The 25,734-nt window shown below is 42.1% G+C and overlaps 1 protein-coding gene across 4 annotated transcripts in view; it reads right to left on the minus strand.

The window, feature by feature from the left end:
* rbl2 (retinoblastoma-like 2 (p130)) overlaps positions 1-25,734 on the minus strand; it is a 210,997-nt gene that overhangs the window by 164,210 nt on the left and 21,053 nt on the right. For 3 of the 4 annotated variants that reach the window (XM_070898000.1, XM_070897999.1, XM_070898003.1), the window contains exons 2-4: positions 23,457-23,587; positions 22,264-22,467; positions 3,376-3,440 (exon numbers count right to left, since the gene is read on the minus strand). In XM_070898000.1, coding sequence (XP_070754101.1) covers positions 3,376-3,440; positions 22,264-22,467; positions 23,457-23,587 — 400 coding nt within the window. Of the gene's footprint in view, positions 1-3,375; positions 3,441-22,263; positions 22,468-23,456; positions 23,588-25,734 lie in introns of those variants that run through there. The other variant, XM_070898001.1, reaches the window with a different exon arrangement.

Here is a 25,734-nt window from a genome sequence, read left to right on the forward strand (position 1 = left end):
CAACCAAGACTTTCCCTTTTGAAATCCATGCTGACTATTCATTATTATATTTTTGATTTCTAGATGTTCTTCTATTTTTCTCCTTTAGTAAGGATTCCATTAGGTTTCCTACCACCGATGTTAAGCTGACTGGTCTATAATTCCCTGAACATGTTCTATCCCCCTTCTTAAATGTAAGTATTACATTAGCTATCCGCCAGTCCTCTGGTACTATACCTTTTTCTAACGAATTATTAAATGTGTCATAATGCCTCTGCTATCTCTTCCCTAAAAAATGTTTTAAATACGTGGATGCAATCCATCCGGACCAGGGGTTTTATCCTCTTTGAGTTTCATTAGTTTAGTTAATATATCCCCTTTTTTATTTTAAATGCACTAGAGTTTACAGTGAAGAAGCCACCTGAAAGCAAACCGAAAAATACTTCATTTTCTTCTTTAGTCTAACTAGACTACACTCCTAATCCTATTTCTGTCAGTTTCAATGCAAGAAAAGCAGGTTGCACCACCTCAAAGGTGTAAGGTCAGACTGTCTGCAAGCAAATGTGCTACTTTTTCCAAGTCAAAATTAGAACACATTTGAATTTTGAAAACTTTTGAGTTTAATTAGGAAATTGCAGTGGAGTCTTCTTATCTTGCAATTGTGTTCATCTTGAAGGCAGCGTTTGGGTTTGAGAGTTTTTTCAGGTTTAGTCAGAATTTTGGAATTCCGTGAGGTGCGCCGACTTTTTAAGAACAAAAATGGCGCCTATTATTTACCTTCGTATTCTCCACGCAGCAGCACCGATGTAGGGCCCTGGCGTAGCGCAGCAGAACATGTGGAGGGCAGAGCCAGGTCCTGGCACTGAAAACAGTGGCGAGACCTCTGCAAATGCGCACTCAAGTGTGCGCACATGTGCAGTAGCGCCTCGCCCCCAGATTCTGTGTGCGTGTGGGAGGGGCCCGAAGCACACCGCCCCTAGCCCTGGCCGAATGGGCTCCCCGCTGCGACCTGCGAGGGAAGAGATGGCAATGTCAGTCATCGGAGACAGGAGATCCAGGGAACAGAAAGCCAAACAAGAAAGGGAGAAGGAGCTGGCAAAAGCGACCATCAAAAAGGAAGATGACCAAGGCCATCGAGTGTTCCTTGTGACTGTCTCGGAGATGTTCGGGGGAAGCAGGAAAGCAAAGAGATTGGGGGAAGACATGAGTAGGATGGGACCTGGGCAGGCTCATATGTTTAATATTGCCCCCCCTCCTCCTCTCCGCCCCTCCCTCTTTCCCCCCCTCCCTTCCTCCCCTTCCCCCTACCTCTCTCCTTCTCCCCCCCTCCCCTTCTCTCCCCCTCCCTCCTTCTCCCTCAGTGGCCCGCCGCCTTCCCTTCACATAAAGGTAGGACTTCTATTTTTTATTTTTGTTATTGACTGATTGAGTGCTTATTACTTTGGTCTTGGTGCTTTAGGTGCAGGGTTCCTTCCATTTTTTATGTTAATTAATTGCTTATTACCTTTTGTGCTTTGCAAGTCTTGGTGCTTTCCTTATATTTTTTATTTGTTGCTGAATGCTTATTTTTGTGCTTTGTTTATTGCTTAGTGCTTTAAATGTACTTTCGCTTCTTTAATGTTATTGTGAAGGTGTTTAGTGCTTTGGAAAATCCTCTAACTTTCCTCCCCCCATCTCTGGCTACCTGCGCCTGATTTCTAAAGTGTCCGCAAGGTTTTTCTGAGCATACAAAAGTGGACACATACACTGGCCTAAGTTAGTTTGGAGTAACTATTGGTTGTCTAAACTTGCTTAAATGGCCAAAACAGGCGTAAGTGGCTGGTAATGCCCCCTTTTGAAAAAAAAAAGGAACTAAAAAGAAACTGAACTAACTCACTGAAACTGGAGCATACTAAATGTGGAGAATTGCAATTTTTAAGATATTCCAAAAAACTAGTTGCTCCAAAAAAATAGGAGCAACTCCTGTGGAAACTTGGCCCCAATATGTGCAGTGGTTGTTCTTATGTGAGAAAATGTGGGAGCTATTTTACGTACAGCAAGACCCTAAAAAAAAAACAATTAGTGAATGGGCAATTAATCTGTTTCACTGGTGATGGGTGAGGAAAGACACTGTCGGAACGGTCTGCTTTTCTTCTAATGGAGTACCATGGGAATATTAACATCCACCCGAACCACTGGCGTAAGCAGATGGTTCCATGCTTCTCAAGAGGATGTTTCCTCTAAAAAAGGCAGCACTCCCTTCCTCAGTACTGCACTGCACTGTCAATCTAGATTATGTGCTCAGATACTAGAATGGGGCTTCAAGCAGATAGATAGATAATTGTCAGGTTTAATTGGGTTAAACCCTAAAAGACTGCAGTATGATATAAAAGCTTAAAGTATTTAGATACCACAGCCAAGGAATACAATCAACTTATCTGGCTATGGCAATGCAGCTTAAAAAATCCAATGGGCATCAATGTAACAGAAAGCCACACAAGTACACCTAAATAACTGTAGACAGGACTAGATCACATCGCAGAAAATTGCTCCTAAACACTCGTCAGAACCAGTCCATATGGCTGTCCGTAAGTCACTATATAAACTCGCTCTGTCAATTTGCGTTACCTACACTGCATCATACACACTATATTCAATGAAAACAACATTTGATGGTGTGTTGTAACTGAAGAACAAGTGCAATAAGAAATCAAGTGGAAGAGTTTACAATGACTTAAAGTAACTGGTAGAATTTAGGAAGAACTTTAAGTTCAGTAGGTACCACTTGCCTATTGAAAAAGATCAAAACTTTGATGATTTCACTGACAAAAGACCACATCACAGCTTTGAATTTCCATAAACATAAATTAAGCTAAATGTCTCACGTACACCTAATTTAATACAAAAAAAATATATGAACTGTATTGAAATTCATGGCCTTCAGATATAAATGTCAACAATGTTTTGGGATATTTACACAAGAAAATGTTTTACAATTTGTTTCTTTAAAAATATTAAAATATTTTGGAGTAAAATTAAAGATTACTATTGTTTTTTGTTCGTTCAGGCAACATAAGCAACTTTACTGATACCTGTGTAACTCAGTTCTACGGGTTAAAGTACCTCATTTACTGATAGTCATCATTGAAATATTTGTAAAGGACCAGTAAAAATACTTGAGATCTGCTGAGGAACTGTAGACAGGACTAGATCACATCGCAGAAAATTGCTCCTAAACACTGGTTATGGGGGTGCCGTGCTCTACACAGATTCACTAATAAATTATTCTCTTTAACTGTCATAATTTCTGCAATAATCCACTCAGTTAAATGTAGCTCCACTGTTGTTTTAATAATTTAGCATTACTGGCTAAAAACAATTATCTCTGCCAGTTCCTCACAATGATTTGCCACTTACCTTTGGTCTGAACAAACAGCACCCAACAGAAGTTAAACACTTCAGAAACTGTACAAGGTTGCCGTCTGTTGAGAAAGAACATTTAAAATCAGCACTTGCTGCACAATTCACTAAGTGCTGAAAGAACATATTAGTTAGAGAGTGTAAACAGCGTTCTTTGACCAGATTATAGTAGCAGATTGTCTTTTTGGCTGAAGCTTTCTCCAATAATCTGTTCATTTCTGAGTAAAGGTTTTCTTAAATTTGGTGTGAAGGAGACAGAAGAACAAGAAGTCCTTTGCCGGTAACACAGACATAAGGAACAACCAAATAAGTTAAAACTGATCACAACTATTTATGACCATGGATCTCTGGTTCAATAAAAATTAATGTCTGTCCACATTTTAATATTTTTTCTATCCATGTCTGTTTATCCATACAAGAGGTTTTCATAATTTAGCAGTTGTTGGCTTAATAACTTTGCAAACTATTTTAATATAGTTTGTCATTAACCCTTCGAGAACTATTGTAGTATTTCTGCATGAAAATCAAAAGTGAAACGATCTTTGTTTCTTCTAAGAACACAATGAGTTAGCTGATGATTTTTGCATCCACTGCATGCATTTCATTACTGCTACTTTATAACAGTAGTCATCAGAAATGTTCAGAGAATCTGTTTTACAGCTGTTTGTCAAAAAGTAAGGTGCATAAAAGTTTTTCAGCACTCCATGAATTAATGGCATACTGTATAAACAGATGGACACCACTTCAATATACAGATAATCATTTCACAGTACAATGTTGAATACTATGGAGTGTTTTTTTCAGACAGCAGCTGTTGGGAATGATTCTGCTGTTGCCATTTACACTACCTCTAGACCCGTCTTTTGTTTCTTTACTTGTCCCATTGCACCCACTTTTGCCTTGCACCATAAACCCTTTTGTTATTTAATCACTCCTGCTTTCCACCTTATCACAGACCTTCCCTTTTGTTCTTACCTCCCCTTCCCCTGCCTCTGTACATGCTTAAAACCTGTTACATCTGTAACATTTTCCAGTTCTGATGAAAGGTCACCAATCTGAAACATTAACTTTTTCTCTCTGCACAGATGCTGCCTGACCTGCTGAGTATGTCCAGCATTTTCTGTTTATATTTTGGATTTCCAGCGTCAGCAGTAAACTTTACTATAAACTTCATAATAAGTTCACTAACATTTCTAATCATATTGATTTATTACTTAAGCAACAAATTCAATTCCAACATGGTTGGGGTCACATACCATGGCCATGAATTCACCAACGGTGGCGAGTTGGGTGTGGGCAGCATCGCTGGCGTGTGGGGAACATGCTCCCAGCTCCAGCCCACCCTCCGATTGCAATCTTCCAGTGATGGGGCTTGTTTAGCCCTCCCTGCGGAGTTCCCGGCCAATTAACAGGAAGCCGGCCTGATGAAGTTATCTGATGACGCATCATCAGCCAGCTTCCTTAAAGGGAACATGGATAAGTTTTTTCTGACAGTCGGACAATGTTCTGCAGCATTGACCAGCACTGCATAAAAGTACACGGCTGCACCCAGGCTCTCCCTCCATATGCCAACTAACTTATGGAAGGAGTCACAGCATGCATGGAGGTCCTCTTCCCTTCCAATGGGAGGAAGAGAACTCCCCAGGACACCAGCACAGCCTGGGTGCACATTGTACAGGAGGGCACAAGCAGGGATGCCATCAGGAGGACCTGGCTGCAGTGGTACAAACCTTTCAATGATCTCAGTAGATCACGAAATATTACTGCAAAGCCACACTCAGCCTCATCCTGCTTTGCCACTCAGCACATCCCCATCACTCTGCATTCCCTATCCTACTCCTGCATATCCTTACTCACACCAACTGACCTTGCACCTCCACCTATCTACATTATCACATCCCCATCTCACTATCCACTCCTCACACTCACCCTTATCCTTGTCCAATCACACCAACTAACAACACACAAGGGTAGGCACTTGGGTGTTTTAGCCAATGTTCATGTAGACTTTCTGCTAATATGTTGTCAAACATTGAAATCCTTATTTTGAACACTCTATATTCTTGGACAGATTTGGGTGCACCTTTGGAAGTGGCTTAGTGAGTTGTAGTGAATGGTCAGACATAAGGGTCCCCCCCCTCCCTCCCTCCCTCCCTCCCTCCCCTCCTCCCCTCCTCCCCTCCTCCCCTCCTCCCCCCCACAATGGTGATGAGTGTGAAAGGAATGGCTTGGGCATTGCAGGGATGATTTATGGTGCTGTGTGTGGTGTGGTGCCAAACTGATACATCACGTGGTAGCCAGTGTGTACAGCGTCAAGTGAAGTAAATGTGGCTATGGTGAAGCCATCCCTGGCGTCCTGGGCAGCAACGTGGTCGGGTGCTGATGCCCTGTGCAGCATCAGGTGATTGCGGAGAAGATAGGTGTTGTTGTTGGTGATGCTGGTGTGTTTAGTGATGTTGGTATTGGGATTGATTGTGGTGGGTGTCCGAGGACCAATGTGAGATTTTGTCAAGGACACTGATGCTGCTGGAATAGATGGCAGGCGAGGTTGAAATGACAGAAGCGATCTGTCAATGATGAGAAAGGTTGCTCCAAGGAGGTGACAGTGAATAGACCGATCACTGCAAACACTTCCAACCTGCATACAGCTCAAAAGTTTCTTCTAACTCCTGAAGGCTTCAACTTCTGACATTGGAAACTGAAATGGTAGCTTTTATACCACTTCTGAAGCTATCAACTTGCCAAAGCAGTAGAGAGTCACTGAGAACCCGACTCCACTTATCTTGCATGTTCCCTGATGGATGGCAAACCCGTCAAAACGTTGGTAAAATTGTAAGCGCCTGGTTTAAATCCTCTTAAATAGCACTAAACTAACTGTTATGTACCTTAACGAAGTGGCCCGGCACTTGGTGTCGTGTCTGTGATCCGCACGCAAACCTGACAGCTGAGAAACTGACACGGAGGCGGGTTCAGAGTGGGATCCCGACCCGCTGTCAATCACGGCTATTTTGACAGCGGGCCGTCTCCAAACCCGCACTCGCAGGGCTGGGAAGATTCCGGCCAGTATGTCCGGAGCAGTTGTAGCATTCCATTGCCTTAAAAGCACCTAAACAGTAGCAGAACAAGCAGCCAGGATCAGACTAGGAGCTGACAGACGAAGAAGAGAGTGGAAAAGCACAGGGAAGAGTCCAATCAGAGCTGAACGACAAAGAGAAGAAAACAAAGTGGGGAGAAAAAAAAGAGCGAAGACATAATACAGCAGAGCAGGACAGAGGCATGTGTGGAGAGTGGGCAAGAACACAGAATCTGCCGGTACAACTGAGGCCTTCCGCCACTGATGGGCACTGCAGAGCCTGGAGTGTGCACTGAATTGAGGAGAAATTTCTTCATGCAGAGTTATGAATCTTGGGAATTCTCTACCGCAGAGGGCTGTGGATGCTCAGTCGTAGAGGATGCTCAGTCGTTGAGGATATTCAAGACAGAGATCGACAGAATTTTGGATACTAATGATTTCAAGGGATATGAGGATCGGGCAGGAAGGTGGAGTTGAGGTAGATGATCAGCCATGATCTAATTGAATGACGGAGCAGGTTTGAAGGGCTGAATGGCCGACTCCTGCTCCAATTTCTTATGTTATGAACTCGGGTGTACACATTGGGCCTGAATTTGTGGTCAGAGGCTTCCCATGGGGAAATGACTCCGATCCGAAAATAAAATGCCTGTGTACCTGGTGGTTTGGGAAGTACGGAGGTTCGCAGTGCTGGGCCTCTCTGGGTACCCGCGGGAAGAGGCCCACGTATCCCAGGGGCGCACGCGGTTTGCAAACGCCCCTGAGATCACGTGGATCAGGCCAACGAATGACAGAAGGGAATCCCCATTCATACTTATAGGGTTTCCGTACATACAGAATCCGTATAAGTATGAAGGGGAATGCGCTCAAAAAATATATCTAGGCATCAAATAAATTTTAAAAAGCCATCACATATTTAAAATTAATTAAAATGACATTTAATTAAACACAAAGCAAAAATGTAATTAAAAAAAATAAATTTGCATGTTTTAAAGGGGCTAAAAATAAACTTACCATTTCATAGGTTTTTAAAATGTATAAATTATTTGACAAAATTTTATTTCTGTTTTTTCAAAACCTTACCCCTGCTTTTACATATAGCCCAAATTTCCGCCCGCGGGCGCCCTTTTCTCAGGGACGCAGTGGATCTGTCAAGAAGATCTTAGTGCACGCCTAAACCCAGAACTTGTGCAGGCCCTACGGGTGCATGTGCACCGCATACGCGCCCATAGGGGCCGCAAATTACGGACCATTATTATTTAAATTTTTACGTTTTCTTTGTGTTCTTTATGTTTGAGTTTTATTAGTTGTGTCCCTCTAAACAGTGAGCACTTTAGTTAGATCTTTTGTTTGATGACACTGGGGCAACCCAATGTTTCCTTAAGGGTTCAATTAAAAGAGGCAACAACACATGTACATAGGGCCTCCGATGCAATTTTAAAGTCCTACCCGGAAGAGTGCGCACAGTGGATGCCCTGCTCAGTAAAATCTGGCAAGTAAGAGGAAGAGGCCGGTAAAGGTAAGTGCTGAAATAATGTGTGTGAGGCCAGGAGTAGCTCCTCCGGACTCCGCAAGAATAATCTGTGCTGCTGCTGCCGCTGCCCAGGCTCGCCCTCCAAACCTATTTTCCACCCTCCCAAACTCACCAAAACAAAGATAGGCTAAGATAATCAAGTTGGAACAGTGGGCCCAAATTGGCCCAGGAGTTGCTCTGTTTTTTTTTGAGCAACTTGCTTTTTCTGGAGTATCATAAAAATCCCCATTCTGCACATTTAATTTGCGCCAGTGTAAGTGAGTTAGTTAGGATTTTTTTTAGTTTAGCTTTTTATTCAAAAGGGGGCGTTTCCAGCCACCTACGCCTGTTTTGGCCATTTAAGCCAGTTTGAACAGCTAATAGTTGCTCCAAACTAACAGGCCAGTGTATGTGGCTACTTGTGGTCGCACAGAAAACCCTTGCGGAGAGTTAAGAAATCAGCGCAGGGAGCCAGAGATTGGCCAGGGGGGGAAGCTCTTGTTCGTACTATTTTCCCATATTTTGCTTTCTATCTTTGAAACAACTCTTCAATAGTTCACAGATGACCTTGCAAAGCACTAAACACCTTCACAACAACATTCAAGAAGCATAAAAACCATCAATAATAAATAAAAAGTAATAAATTAAAAATTAAAAATTAAAACTCAAGTCCTATCTTCATAACTCGGCCCGGGAAGTCAGCGGGCCAGTCAGTGCGGGAGGCCACTCGGCTGGGGATAGGGGCGGGAGAACTCACCGGCAGGAGAACAGACCGGCAAGCCCTTTGGCCAGGGCTAGGGGCGGGAGAATGCACCAGCAAGCCCATTCCAGCCGCAGCCGCACCAGACAGCGAGAAATGGCCGATCGAAGTTTTCCACCCGCTGGCTGGCTGCTTGCTGCTCCAGTTTTAACTGGCCGGCCAAGCTGGCTTCTGAAGAAAGGTGCTCATCTTGCTACACCAACATGTGAGACTGCCTGGTTAGTGTGTTTTGTTCCAGTTTTATTACATTCTTGATTGTATGTTTGTATTTTTATCCACTATATTTTTGGTAAGTTTTAACTTATCAATAAGAATCAAGCAATTAATATGTACAATATTTTATTGACTTTGCTGGTGGTATAATTCTTGGGCCAATTAGTATTTCAAAGTTGCCTTTGGTTTCTATCAATTTGAGCTCATTATCTGTATCTGCATAGTTAGCTTCCCCTAACAAATTTTAGCTGTACTATAATGTCCTGCTGACTGCCTGCTTTCGGATTTCTTCAGTCCATTCTAATGAATTGTACTGGTTCTTTTCATTTGTTTCATATTCTTGTCTGTCATTTAACCTATTAAAGCTTCATAAACCTTCGACTTTGTAATGACCTTATTCTAACATAGGAAGCAGAAGAATCTCCTTTCATTAGGCACCCATTTTTTAATATTTAAAAAATAAATAGCTAGATCATTCCTGATGGCTTGTACCATCGTATCAGTGGTGATTCAAGTTATTGTGATTAATTGTGTTTATTTCAACTGAAGTCTAATTATTTCATAGGGTTGCTATCCATATTGAACTGGCAATTCATAGTCAAAATAAAGAACTGACTCAAATTAAGATTTTATTTTTAGAAGATCTAAATTGATCTCCAAAATGCAGCTTTATAATGTTTTTCTATCTCTATTTGGTAGTGTATCTGACTTGAGCATTAAATTAAATGTGAGCAGACATTGTGTGTACCTGCCTAGTTTGCTCTGTAAAGCTGTCATTCAGAATAATCTTGGCTGTTGCTCTTCTGTGTTGTGTTCTACAATAAGTGCATTTGAGCATATGTATGATCTTCTGTGCAGGTGAAGACTTTACATAAACCTTATAGCATAGAAACAGGCCATTCAGTCCAACTGATCTGGGCCGGTATTATAGTTCACACGAGCATCCTCCCACCTTACTTCATCTAACCTTATCAGCATAACATTCTATTGCTTTCTCCCTTGTGTGATAATCTAGCTTCCCCTTAACTGCATCTATGCTATTTGCCTCAACTACGCCACATAGTGGCAAGTTCCACATTCTAACCACTCACTGGATAAAGAAGTTTCTCCTGAATCCTTATTGCATTTATTAGTGGCTATCTTATATTTAAGAGTGTTTCTCTCCTTTTGCCTGTCCTTTCTGATTATCCTACATAAAGATGAGCACAAGTAAGAAAAAAGATGTCTTGCATTAGACGAGAATGGAACTTGGGAAAGAAAATATAAAATACTGCACATAGGAAGAAAAATGTGACAAATGTACACCATGAATGGTGTTAAAATGGTTAAGGATGAAGCTGAGATCTAGGATTGTTGTGCTCGATGCTGCTTTACATTGGTTAGACATGTCGAACAAGCAACAAAGTAAACAGAACATTGAACTACACACCAAAACAGTATTAATACAAGTGATAAAAAAATCATGGTCAAAATGTACAAACACGCTGATCAGCCCACACGTTCGGTACTGTCTGTCTCCAAGAAACAAGTGAAACATTAAAGTGCTGGAGGTAATAGAGAGAAGAGCCTATGAGGTTGATCCCTAGTATCAGAAGTCTGAGTTATGGGAATAGAATGCTGAGATTTGGGCTTGAGAAATGATTTGAGATATACAAGATAGTAATTAGTATGAAAAAGTTGATGTTGAATAGTTTTGTTCTAAACCCACAGTTTGGTTTAAAGTACATGTTCAAACTAGTAAAAGTTAATTTTAGGAAAGATAGGAAGTTTTTCCATGCAGATTGATCAACTCTCTGAATGGACTTCTGTGCTGAATGGTGGGACCAAAACACCCTGGAATAATTTAACAATTAGATGAAACCTAGGGTTGTTCTGGATGAATTAAGATGGCCTTCCTAAAGTTTTATATAGATTCACCATTACAACTCAACTTTTATATTCTGTATCTCTATCTCTTGCCATAAACCAAGTATTCCATTGGCTTTTTATGGCCTTCTCCACTCGAGGTGCAGCTTTAAATGTCTTGTGAACCTAAACCTCCAAGTTCCTCTTCTCTTCCACATCACTCGCTCTTCTCATAAAGTATTAATTTTTTTTAAACTAAAATGTATACTTATTGACATTGAATTCCATCTGCCACTTCTTTGCCCATTCAATCATCTTATCTATATTCCCTTGCAGCTCCCTTTAGCCTTTAACCACCTCCCCTTGACATTCAACGGCATTACCATCACCGAATCCCCCATCAACAACCTGACCAGAAATTTAACTGGACCAGCCACATAAATACTGTGGCAACAAGAGCGGGTCAGAGGCTGGGTATTCTGCAGTGCGTGTCTCACTTCCTGACTCCCCAAAGCCTTTCCATCATCTACAAGTCAGGAGTGTGATGGAATACTCTCCACTTGCCTGGATGAGTGCAGCTCCAACAACACTCGAGAAGCTTGACACCATCCAGGACAAAGCAGCCCACTTGATTGGCACCCCATCCACCACCGGCACACTGTGGCTGCAGTGTGTACCATTTACAGCAGCAACTCGCCACGGCTTCTTTAGCAGCACTTCCAAAGCCCACGACCTCTACCATCTAGAAGGACAAGGGCAGCAGGTAACTTCCCCTCCAAGTTACACACCATCCTGACTTGTTTGTATATATCACTGTTCTTTCATTGTCGCAGGGTCAAAATCCTGGAACTCCCTCCCCAACATCACTGAGATTACCTTCACCACAATGACTGTAGCAGTTCAAGAAAGTGGCTCACCATCATCTTCTTGAGGGCAATTACGGATGGGCAATAAATGCTGTCCTTGCCAGTGATGCCCACATCCTGGAATGAATTTTTTTTTTTTAAGTCCTCAATTATTTATTATGTCTTCTGTTTTAGTATCATCTCCAAATTAGACATGTTTCTCTACATGTTTCTATATCCAAATCAATGATGTCCATTTTGAACAAACTTAACTCTGGGAAATTGCAAACTGCAGAGTTTTACTTATTTCTTCCCTTCTAACCAGTTTATGAGACAATTTGTTACCCTTCCGCTAATTCCATACACTTTTCCCATAGTATCCTGTGTGGCACCTTGTCAAAGGCTTTTTGAAAGTCCATGTACATCAAAAGCACTGCATTGTCCTCCGGTCCACCCTATCTGTAATCTCGAAGAACTCTATTGGGTTGATCAAGTACAATCTTTTTTTTTCCATCTAATAATTTAAAAAAACTAACTGGCCTGTAATTAGGGGTTACCTCCTCCTCTCTCATTATCCTTTTATTGTGATGCTGCTGATGAACCTTGAACCGAGAACGAGAATCCAAGTTGTTTGTAGCAAGATGTATTCCTGTTGCACCTAATGTCTAGTGAATTCTTGAGCTAATATCCAGTATCCTTTAGTCATGTACTATGTGAATTTTAAAATTATAAAAAGGATTGTTTTTGAATTTCTCTTCCAAATTAGAAAAAAAAATCACTTGCTTTACATCAGCAGGACTATTCCCAATAAATGTGGGACAGAAAGAACTGTTTACTCATTTGCCCAGTTTAGGACATGAGCCCTCGGAGCTCTGTAATCAATTAATGTTATGTGCATTTCTAAATTAAATTTGAAAAATTGGTGCAATTTTTTTTTTAAACTGAGATTGTCTAACTATTACATTTGTAGTGATAGACAACCGTCTGTTACCAGCAGTTGGAAGTAATTGAACACTGTTCCATGTAGTGCTGAAGTAAGTGTGTGCAGTTTGGCTGTCCTTAACCAGAATGGTGCAGCTGCATAACAAAATCCTGTGCAACCCTGCACAGTACAGGTACTCCACAAATTACTGGTATTGCATCAATACAAACTGTGGAACTCTACTAATAGTCAATCGGCAGCATACTGAGATGAGGCCCACATACTGATTTTGTCCTTTTCAGCCAGAACCAATGTTAAATCAGCGGATTTTAGAACTGATCAATATGACTCATTCTTTTTCTGCAAAAGATTAACGTCTACCTTTTTGCAGCAGCGTAACACATAGTGAATTTTAGTGTGGGGAATCCCATATTGCAGTTATACCTTCGGTACTAGTACCATGTTTTGAACTGATGAGTACAGCATGGAGTAACACTGTCCATTTGCACCACTTCACTGGAGGCCACAATTTTTTTTAAATATAAAGATCTTTGCATTTGAGTACCAATATGCAAAAGAATTGCAGTTATCTTTGTGTGATGGAACATCGGGAGGAAGGAAAGACAGCAATAATGCAAAAGAGGGTTCAACAATGCGGCTATGTGAATCCAATGAGCTTCAGCAGTCAATTATGTACTGTGGCAGATCGAGGCCATAAAAGGAGCAGCGAGCAGCGACCTGGGCGCAGCATGGAGGCATGCCACTGCAAGGTTAACGCGAGCTGGTGCAGGAGGGCAACGACAGCAAAGAGTGATGTCAGCAAGGTCCAGGTTGGTGATTGGCACATGGGCAGGTGCAGCAGGAACGACGAGATTGGGGGGGGGGGGGGGAGAGAAGCGGCAAGAGATTATAGAACGATGTGATCAGGGCCCAGGGGAGGTGCGAGTTCGAGACCAGAGGCAGCACGGGCTAGCCCACACTGTGATATGTCTGCGCACTGGGTCCGTGCAGCAGAGCAGGTCTCCAGTTGTCTTGGGTAATCCTTGCCACTGCACCAAGACCTAGCTTTGTCAAGCCCGAGTGGTGGTTGGTGTGCAACGGCCACCACACATTTAAAAAAAAATCCATGCATAGGCATCTTCCACCCTTGAGGATGTAGTTCGGGTTCTTCTTTCAAAACACCTGTGAACTCATCCTTCTTTTTTGGTGTGGAAGCAAGTCATCCTCCTTTTGAGGGACCGCCTATGATGATGTGCTGTGGAGCCTGATGTGAGAAATGGAAAAATGTAATTTTAGTGGGAGTGCTCTTCAGGTAGGGTTAGGATAGGGTAAGGAAAGCTCTATACCACATCTGGCAGTTATACAGCTGACCTGTGAATACTTGTTGACACTTTGCACCAAAGGTGTTGCTTGCCCAGCATTGACGTCCTTCACTTGGAGCACACAAATGTGTGTATACCTTGCTAAGTGTTGCACATACTTTCTGCAACACTTTCTTGATGGCATCCCTATTGTTATGCAGTGCTTCTGACTCACAGTGAGCAACACCACAAGATCTGCTAGTTTTCTTTTTTTTTAAATATACTGAAAGCCTTTTTCGAATCACTGACATAGTACAAGGCTCAAGGGTCTTGAGTTTAGGTTAATCTGAAGCTGTGCAGGTTCTCTCATATGATATGGGAAAACCAAGACAGGCAATAGGGTAGGTTTTTGAAGAATCTGAACAATGCTACCCCCACAATCGAACATATCATACAGAACAGGAGGACGACATTCGGCCCATCGTGTCTGTGCTGTCTCTTTGAAAGAGCTATCCAATTAGTCCCATTCCCCTGCTCTTTCCCCATAGCACTGTAATTTTTTCACCTTCAAGTGTTTATCCAATTACCTTTTTTGATATTGAATCTGCTTCCACCGCTCTTTCAGGCAGTGCATTCAAGATCATAGCTCGCTGTGTAACAAAACTTCTCCTCGCCTCCCTCTGGTTCTTTTGCTAATTGCCTTAAATCGATGTCCTCTGATTACCGACCCTCCTGCCAGTGGAAACATTTTCTCCCCATTTACTCCATCAAAACCCCTCAAAATTTTGAGCACCTCCAAATTTCCCCTTAATCTTCTCTGCTCCAAGGAAAACAATCCCAATATGTAGTCCAATGAACTTCTGAAAATGGCAACTCTGTACCTGTCTAATTTTCACTGATCTATATCAAAGTAAGGATGAGGTGAAACTAACTAGACACTTCTGATCACGTTACTAAACAGCAGTTTTTAAATATATAAAAGCTAGAATGATCAATGTAAATATTTTGCAACTGCATTTTTTGAAATTGCATGTTTATTAGCTTTCTTTGCACACTTTAACTACAGTTAATCATTTCCAGCATTTTTTATGCTTGAAGTATGGAAGAAACATAGAAACATAAAAAATAGGTGTCGGAGTAAGCCATTCGGCCCTTCGAGCCTGCACCGCCATTCAATATGATCATGGCTGATCATTCAACCTCAGTACCCCACCCCAGCCTTCCCTCCATACCCCATGATCCCTTTAGCTGTAAGGGTCACATCTAACTCCTTTTTGAATATGTCCAACGAACTGGACTCAACAACTTTCTGTGGCAGAGAATTCCACAGGTTCACAACTCTCGGTGAAAAAGTTTCTCCTCATCTTGGTCCTATATGGCTTACCCCTTATCCTTAGACTGTGTCTCCTGGTTCTGGACTTCTCCAACATCAGAAACATTCTTCCTGCATCGAACCTGTCCAGTCCCGTCAGAATTTTATACATTTCTATGAGATCCCCTCTCATTCTTCTAAATTCCAGTGAGTATAAGCCTAGCTGATCCAGTCTTTCCTCTCATTCTAATACTTACATTGTTCAAAGTATCTTCAGATCTAAAGCTGATTCATCATCATCACTGGCAGATGCCCACTCTCAAACTCATTCTGAACATATTACAGGTACCCCCATCTGTAAAACTGCTTTGATCTGGTACACCTCTGTGGAAATGCAGACTTTGTTCTACCAAAGGTTAGTGCCCAATCACTGTTGTAGATATTGCAAGTCTTTTTTTTAAACAAACTTGATGTGTGAATTTTAATACATTAAAAATACGACTATTTACAATTACAAATGGCCACTTAAGGCAATTCCTCAGTTTTCAAACTGGTGCCAGACCAAAGAGGTCTTGTGGGAGAAGAAGCAGGAGATTTCTCCATCGGCACAGATATTCAGTTTCTGAATTTTGCTGTACTCTGCTTTCCACCTTCTGCTGCGCCTCAACACATGGGAGAAGTATTTCTTTCTTCCATCCTCATTGATAAAACACAAATGGAAAATTTATGGAGAGCCCCAGGCCAGTGAAGAACAAAACAAATGCGACTAAAGCCAGGTTTCAGCAGTGGGGAAAGTGGAGATTGACAGCTTAATGTTGCAGCCAGCCCAAGAGAATGGGAAAAAGTGCAAACAATGGAAAATAGAGCACAGAAAATTAGATTAACAGAAGACAGGAGTGACTACACTTCAAGTATTTCATTGGTTCTAAAGCAATTTGGGACATCCTGAGGCCATGTAAGGCACTATATAAATGCAAGTCTTTTTAAGATTATAAATCAAATGAAAAATAGAACCAGACAGCAGAGCATCCAACTGCAGCATGTATTAATTAGTAGGAGTGTCTCTGTTGTGAGGTATGAGTGCACAATGAACATGCTGTCACAGCAAAGCAATTTTAGACCAGGCCTAGAAGTGAGAAGCTTCTGATCATAAAATGAATTCTTGTTGCCCCTGTTTTTTTTAACCACCTGTCACCAAACAAGAAGCATAAATGCCAAATTAAAAGCACTGTCTATTGACTGCTAACTTTTTCTTTAAAGAACGACCCAGCTCCTGCTCCTCTTATTCTGAGGTGTACTATCCTTACCTGGTGAATACTGTGACATATGTGCAGCCTAAGTGAGTAATACTCACTCAAGTTGTTGCATGAAAGTGGGATGTCTGAGGATTCGATGGAGCCATGGATTTGAACACTTCTATTAAGGGTTCAATATGAGAATGCCCTTTGTGAAATGTTCTGGCAGTTGCTTTTGGGATATGGGAAACTGATCAACAGTTGGCTTTTTCATTCAATATTTAAAAGATGGCTATCGTGCAAATGCCAACTGTGCTGCATTTAGATGTGATTTCCTGAATCTAGGGTCTATTGGGAACAAAAAGTACAAAATATTCAACAATGAAAGACCACTTAGCCCAACTGTCACTTTTTTTTGTTCCTGTCAAACTTTAGAAAAATAAAGGAATAACATCAATTATTGAGAACCCTGCTCATGTTGTGACTAACACAGCAGTGGATGATGCTGGCATGGAATATTTGTATCGTGACCATTATATTATCTCATAGAAACATAGAAACATAGAAATTAGGTGCAGGAGTAGGCCATTCGGCCCTTCGAGCCTGCACCACCATTCAATGAGTTCATGGCTGAACATGCAACTTCAGTACCCCATTCCTGCTTTCTCGCCATACCCCTTGATCCCCCAAGTAGTAAGGACTTCATCTAACTCCTTTTTGAATATATTTAGTGAATTGGCCTCAACAACTTTCTGTGGTAGAGAATTCCACAGGTTCACCACTCTCTGAGTGAAGAAGTTTCTCCTCATCTCGGTCCTAAATGGCTTACCCCTTATCCTTAGACTGTGACCCCTGGTTCTGGACTTCCCCAACATTGGGAACATTCTTCCTGCATCTAACCTGTCTAAACCTGTCAGAATTTTAAACGTTTCGATGAGATCCCCTATCGTTCTTCTGAACTCCAGTGAATACAAGCCCAGTTGATCCAGTCTTTCTTGATATGTCAGTCCCGCCATCCCGGGAATCAGTCTGGTGAACCTTCGCTGCACTCCCTCAATAGCAAGAATGTCCTTCCTCAAGTTAGGAGACCAAAACTGTACACAACACTCCAGGTGTGGCCTCACCAAGGCCCTGTACAACTGCAGCAACAACTCCCTGCCCCTGAACTCAAATTCCCTCGCTATGAAGGCCAACATGCCATTTGCTTTCTTAACCGCCTGCTGTGCTGTACCTGCATGCCAACCTTCAATGACTGATGTACCATGACACCCAGGTCTCGTTGCATCTCCCAGTTTCCTAATCTGTCACCATTCAGATAATAGTCTGTCTCTCTGTTTTTATCACCAAAGTGGATAACCTCACATTTATCCACATTATACTTCATCTGCCATGCATTTGCCCACTCACCTAACCTATCCAAGTCACTCTGCAGCCTCATAGCATCCTCCTCGCAGCTCACACTGCCACCCAACTTAGTGTCGTCTGCAAATTTGGAGATACTACATTTAATCCCCTCGTCTAAATCATTAATGTACAATGTAAACAGCTGGGGCCCCAGCACAGAACCTTGCGGTGCCCCACTAGTCACCACCTGCCATTCTGAAAAGTACCCATTTACTCCTCCTCTTTGCTTCCTGTCTGACAACCAGTTCTCAATCCATGTCAGCATACTACCCCCAATCCCATGTGCTTTAACTTTGCACATTAGTCTCTTGTGTAGGACCTTGTCGAAAGCCTTCTGAAAGTCCAAATATACCACATCAACTGGTTCTCCCTTGTCCACTCTACTGGAAACATCCTCAAAAAATTCCAGAAGATTTGTCAAGCATGATTTCCCTTTCACAAATCCATGCTGACTTGGACCTATCATGTCACCTCTTTCCAAATGCACTGCTATGACATCCTTAATAATTGATTTCATCATTTTACCCACTACTGATATCAGGCTGACCGGTCTATAATTCCCCGTTTTCTTTCTCCCTCCTTTTTTAAAAAGTGGGGTTACATTGGCTACCCTCCATTCGATAGGAACTGATCCAGAGTCAATGGAATGTTGGAACATGACTGTCAATGCATCCGCTATTTCCAAGGCCACCTCCTTAAGTACTCTGGGATGCAGTCCATCAGGCCCTGGAGATTTATCGGCATTCAATCCCATCAATTTCCCCAACACAATTTCCTGTCTAATAAGGATTTCCCTCAGTTCCTCCTTCTTACTGGATCCTCTGACCCCTTTTATATCCGGAAGGTTGTTTGTGTCCTCCTCAGTGAATACCGAACCAAAGTACTTGTTCAATTGGTCCGCCATTTCTTTGTTCCCCGTTATGACTTCCCCTGATTCTGACTGCAGGGGACCTACGTTTGTCTTTACTAACCTTTTTCTCTTTACATACCTATAGAAACTTTTGCAGTCCGTCTTAATGTTCCCTGCAAGCTTCCTCTCGTACTCTATTTTCCTTGCCCTAATCAAACCCTTTGTCCTTCTCTGCTGAGTTCTAAATTTCTCCTAGTCCCCAGGTTCACTGCTATTTCTGGCCAATTTGTATGCCACTTCCTTGGCTTTAATACTATCCCTAATTTCCCTTGATAGCCACGGTTGAGCCACCTTCCCTTTTTTATTTTTTACACCAGACAGGGATGTACAATTGTTGTAGTTCATCCATGCGGTCTCTAAATGTCTGCCATTGCCCATCCACAGTCAACCCCTTAAGTATCATTCGCCAATCTATCCTAGCCAATTCATGCCTCATACCTTCAAAGTCACCCTTCTTTCAGTTCTGGACCATGGTCTCTGAATTAACTGTTTCATTCTCCATCCTAATGTAGAATTCCACCATATTATGGTCACTCTTCCCCAAGGGGCCTCGCACAACGAGATTGCTAATTAATCCTCTCTCATTACACAACACTCAGTCTAAGATGGCCTCCCCCCTAGTTGGTTCCTCGACATATTGGTCTAGAAAACCATCCCTTATGCACTCCAGGAAATCCTCCTCCACCGTATTGCTTCCAGTTTGGTTAGCCCAATCTATATGCATATTAAAGTCACCCATGATAACTGCTGCACCTTTATTGCATGCACCCCTAATTTCCTGTTTGATGCCCTCCCCAACATCACTACTACTGTTTGGAGGTCTGTACACAACTCCCACTAACGTTTTTTGCCCTTTGGTGTTCTGCAGCTCTACCCATATAGATTCCACATCATCCAAGCTAATGTCCTTCCTAACTATTGCATTAATCTTCTCTTTAACCAGCAATGCTACCCCACCTCCTTTTTGTTTTATTCTATCCTTCCTGAATGTTGAATACCCATGGATGTTGAGTTCCCAGCCCTGACCATCCTGGAGCCACGTCTCTGTAATCCCAATCACATCATATCCATTAACATCTACTTGCACAGTTAATTCATCCACTTTATTACGGATACTCCTTGCATTAAGACACAAAGCCTTCAGGCTTGTTTTTTTAACACCCTTTGTCCTTTTAGAATTATGATGTAGTGTGGCCTTTTTTGTTTCTTGCCTTTGTTTACTCGGCCTTCCACTATTGCTTTTTACCTTTCTACCATCTGTTTCTGACTCCATATTACTTCGCCCTATCTTGCTGCATAGGTTCCCATCCCCCTGCCATATTAGTTTAAACACTCCCGAACTGCATTAGCAAATGTTACACCTGGGACATCAGTTCCAGTCCTGCCCAAGTGCAGACCGTCCCTTTTGTACAGGTCCCACTTCCCCCAGAACTGGTTCCAATGTCCCAGGAATTTGAATCCCTCCCTCTTGCACCACTGCTCAAGCCACATATTTATTCTAACTATCCTGCTCCCTCTACTCTGATTAGCACGTGGCACTGGTAGCAATCCAGAGATTACTACCTTTGAGGTCCTACTTTTTAATTTAACTCAGAGCTCCCTAAATTCAGCTTGTAGGACCTCTTCCCACTTCTTACCTATATCGTTGGTACCTACATGTACCACGACAACTGGCTATTCACCCTCCCTCTCCAGAATGCTCTGCAGCCACTCCGAGACATCCTTGACCCTTGCACCAGGGAGGCAACATACCATCCTGGAGTCTTGGTTGCGGCCGCAGAAACTCCTATCTACTCCCCTTACAATAGAGTCCCCTATCACTATAGCTCTCCCACTCTTTTTCCCACCCTTCTGTGCAGCAGAGCCAGCCACGGTGCCATGAACTTGGCTGCTGCTGCCCTCCCCTGATGAGTCATCCTCCTCAACTGTACCCAAAGCGGTGTATCTGTTTTGCAGGGGGATGACCGCAGGGGACCCCTGCACTACCTTCCTTGCACTGCTCTTCCTGCTGGTCTTCCATTCCCTAGCTGGCTGTGGACCCTTCACCTGCGGTAAGACCAACTCGCTACACGTGCTACTCACGTCATGCTCAGCATCGTGGATGCTCCAGAGTAAATCCACCCTCAGCTCCAATTCTGCAACGCGGTCCGTCAGGAGCTGGAGGCGGATACACTTCCCGCACACATAGTCGTCAGGGACACCGGAAGTTTCCCTGATTTCCCACATGGTACAGGAGGAGCATATCACGTGACCGAGCTCTCCTGTCATGACTTAACCCTTAGATTAACTTAAATTGGCAACAACAATGCTAAACTTTACACAGTGTTATAGAAAAAAAGAAAAACTACTCACCAATCTCTGCTGGAAACAAGTCAATACTATTCAACGCTTTGTAATTAGAAAGAACTGTCACCCAAAAACATTGTAACCTGTCTTTTCTCTTTATAGATGCTGACAGACCTGCTGTGAATTTCCAGCATTTTCTGTTTTATTTCATCTGTTTTGTGTATACAGTTTACTGTTGACTCAAAGTCATTCTTTTACTCAATTCAAATTACTAGAGAGTTCAAAATGTTTTAAGCAATTTTAAATAAAGCAGCACAGGAACCGTTTCTGACTGGCGGAGAAAATTATCACTTAAATACCATGTAGATCTTTGCCAGATCACTTTCAATTCAAAGTCTGCATCTGTTGTACTGTGGTTTCTGTGCATATCTAATTGATAGAAATTTAAATCCTAATGACCAGAGTGGGTCTGCTATGAATCATTGACTCTTAGTTCTGAACCATTTAGTTTGTTCCTAATGTAACCAAGACCTAGCAGATTGTAAACCTTTTTATGTTAATAAGCCAAGAGGAATATTTGTTCGTAAAACCTGGATATCTTTTGGAAATAAAAGGGGAGAACCACCACAGACACGCATAGGGATAGATGGACAGAGCCACAGATAAACAAGGGGATAAAGAGAGGGGGACAGAAAGACAAAAAGACTTTTATATAGGGATAGCCAGAGAGTTATGGATACGTACAAAAAGTCAGACAGAACCATGACCTACAGACATAGAGAACCACTGGTCAAGACAGAGAAACATATTTTGTTTTGCTCCAGAGTTTCAGGATATTGCTCCAACAAAATTGGGTGTGCCCATCCCTTAATAATCTGATACATTTATCTCAATTCCATGCTTAAGATTAAAAAGCTAAACTGTACTCAAAAATACATGGTAGTTATGTTTTTAGATGGTAATTCCAAATATACCAATTATTCAAAGTCTTTTGAATGGAAGTTAACTAAGATAATTACACTGAACAGCTGCCATATTGAATATGAGCAGATATTACAGCAATTAAATAGAAAGCAACTCACTGACCATTTGTAAAATGTACTATTTACCTAGAGGAAACCTTTTGCACTGCTAACTTAATTGAAGCAAAGGCAGCTTTGTGCAAATTTGTATCATGGCCAATTAAAACTACACGTTTAAATTATTCCACAAATCGCTACCTGTTCTGGATAGACTGTACAACATTCTTTTTACTATTTCAGGTCTTACCTCTGTTTCCGGCCCCTGTGGTGTCGTGGTGGTTGTTCTTCTTGAGGATCCTTAAAAAGGTCACGAAAAATAGGCTCGCACTTCTTGAAGATGACAGCCGAAACGGTGAAGTTCCTTTCCAGTTTTTCGGTCCGTTCCCTGAATTCTTGGGACAGATTTGCCATGTCTGCCCATTTTTGCATCTTATTGAAGAACTCGATCAAACTGACCCACACACACACAAAAAGAGAGAAATCCACTTCGTCATTGCTTTCCCGAATATAATGTATTTACATTCAAATATGTTTCTGTGAAAGCTCTCTTTCTAGTGAGTGTTCCAGGGTAGGATTTTCCTCTTTAGTGGGATTGTGATCGGAATTAGAGCAAGTGAGGCTTCCACCCACACGCCTGACTTAGCACTGACCTCGACAAATCTTCTAGGGTCAGCTTGATTTAAATTGTGCAGACAGGCTCCCAATGGCATTTTTCTCTCAATTTTTCATGACGACTTTCTGCAACAGGTTTTCTTTGAGCTATTTATATGGGCTTCGCTCCAACCAGTTTTCATAACAATAGATGGGTCAAAACTTGGTCCCATGTCCCTTCCTATCTCTCTGTAGTGCTTTAGTGCTTTTCCTTGACTGACTGGCTATTACACACCTTGGTACCGAGGGTCCTCATGCGTGAAGGGTCCTCATGCGTGAAGGGTTTTATTTATCAAAATGCGGCTGGTCTTGAAATAGCACACAGCAAGAATTATCTCCAAGCTACTTTTGAACCAATCCATACATGACTTCAATGTGCATTATTGGATAGTTACATAATGATGTTGATATTCTTATTACAATGGAAATGAAGTAATTAAAAAAGCAGAGCAGTATTGCTCAGCTTATTGCAGGTATAGTATCGCCATAATTTCCCGATTTTTTTTTTCTCCATCAGGAGTTCTAATTTGCTCTTTAACAGAATCCAGCTGTGCATTCTGACCTACTTACTTCCTGATGCCATTCCTCTCCAGTACCACACATGAGTGATCCCATTGTGTCTGTCACTCCAGGTAACCTGGAGAGATGGAGACTAAGCGATTCTGGGAATATACTGTGAAAGTATAAAACTTCCCTCAGTAAGAATGAAGGTAGATGAATTGCATTTGAGACATTAATCAGTAATAAAATTAATCTGACATTGTTTTAAATATTATATATAATTCCTACCTGAGTTCAGAAGAGCGCAAGATCTTTGTTAAGGAAACGCAATTCCCTTCTACAGTTCCTCTTCCGACTGATGGAATGGCTTTTCTACATGCGACATACAGGGCACAGGCCAACCAGTGAAGATCTTCTCCCTGAAATAAAATTATCTCCTCTGAATGATGCAACTTGTTTTAAAATGTGTACATGGAAGGTGGGCATCACTGACAAGGCCAGCATTTATTGTCCATCCTTAATTGCCCTCGGGAAGATGGTGGTGAGCCGTCTTCTTGAACCGCTGCAGTCCGTGAGGTGAAGGCACTCCCACAATGCTGTTGGATAGGGAGGTCCAGGAGTTTGACCCAGCAACAATGAAGGAACAATTAACAATAGTTAGAATTTCTTCAGGCTTTATAGTATCTTTTACCAACAGAGCTTTGCAAGTGTCTGTCTCTGGTTTGTTCAATTAGTTCAATGAGTTGCTACTTTGTTTGTTTTCAATTTAAATTTATTTTTGTTACAACTCATCAATTTGCAAAATGAAAAGGAATCTCAAAGTAAATTGGGAGCAGAAAAATAATATTTTTAGGAACTCTGGTTATTCAGATGAGCTGGGGTTTAATCAAGTCAAAGTGATGTTATTAATATATGAAGGAAAGCCTGATTATTTATCCTTTGCTTCCTGACTGAGGTATTGAGGTATAATCAAACGCAAGAAAAAGCTTAACATAGTTATTTCCACTCTGGTATTGAATTTTTTTTGTTCTCCTAGCAACAGAGAGATTTAGTTCAGGTTACAGAATTATTTTTATCTACATTGCAAATAGCAAGCTTTAAGTAAGACAATAATCATACATGTTTAAAAAAAATCAGCATGGAATATAGCAAACAATTGACAATTTGAGGAACTTTAAAAAAAAAGTCCAGGTGTCCGATATAGTCAAACCCCCTAGAGGGATTCTCAATATTGCCAACTAAGACTTCTAATTAAAATTCACTCCCACTCGTGATTCAACAACGAAAGCTGATGATTTGTCTTTCTGCGGTCTTCACCTTCGCGTGGGTTCTGAACCGGGGGTCCGCAGTCCCTTAGGGGTCCGCAAGTTAGTCTGTCCCATTAATAGTCTCCCATGAGTTGTTTTTTTTTCCTCCCATCAGAAGTCTCCCCTGCTCCCCTTTGTATTTGAGACGATTGGAATAGTCTCAGATACAAAGGGCTGGATTTTAACAACCTCGGCGGGTACGTGGTGGGTGACGTTGGTGGCGGGTACCGGCGTCACTGCTGGCTCCTGCCAGCTGTCCAAAATCATTTCCCCCTCAAGCCTGACCAGCGCATTTGCCGACTAATTAGAGGAAGCCAGTCTGATAACATGTCATTTCAATTTGCACACGATTTCCTTAAAGGGACCGTGTGCAAATTAATTTTGACAGTTGTGCTGCCAGTGTTCTAGAGCATTGAGGTGCTGCAAACACTGACAAGCACTGCACAAAGGTGCACAGCTACATCTAGGCTCTCCCATTTCTCCCTCCGTATGCTTATGGAGGGAGTCACAGCAACCAGGGAGAAGAGACCTCCCCAGGACACCAAGACAGCCTAGTTGCACATTACACAGGAGGACACAAGCAGGGAATTAGTCAGGAGGCTGCAGTGGCACAAACCTTTCAATGATCTCAGTAGATCACAAAACATTACTGCAAAACCTCACTCAACCTCATCATGCTATGCCACTCATCACATTCCCATCACTCGGCTTTCCCTATCCGACTCCTGCACATCCTTACTCACACCAACACCCATCCCTCTCCATCTACATTATCGCTTCCACATCTCACTAGCCACCCCTCACACTGGACCCCATCCTAGTCCAATTATACCAACTATCAACACACAAGGGTAGGCACTTGTCTGTTTTAACCAATGTTCATGTGAAGTTTTGGTTAATGTGCTGTCAAGCATTGAAATCTTTATAAGAACATAAGAACATAAGAATTAGGAACAGGAGTAGGCCATCTAGCCCCTCAAGCCTGCTCCGCCATTCAATAAGATCATGGCTGATCTGGCCGTGGACTCAGCTCCACTTACCCGCCCGCTCCCCATAAGCCTTAATTCCCTTATTGGTTAAAAATCTATCTATCTGTGACTTGAATACATTCAATGAGCTAGCCTCAACTGCTTCCTTGGGCAGAGAATTCCACAGATTCACAACCCTCTGGGAGAAGAAATTCCTTCTCAACTCGGTTTTAAATTGGCTCCCCCCTATTTTGAGGCTGTGCACCCTAGTTCTAGTCTCCCCGACCAGTG

This window comes from Pristiophorus japonicus, chromosome 13, assembly GCF_044704955.1.
Source record: "Pristiophorus japonicus isolate sPriJap1 chromosome 13, sPriJap1.hap1, whole genome shotgun sequence".
Taxonomy (NCBI): domain Eukaryota; kingdom Metazoa; phylum Chordata; class Chondrichthyes; family Pristiophoridae; genus Pristiophorus; species Pristiophorus japonicus.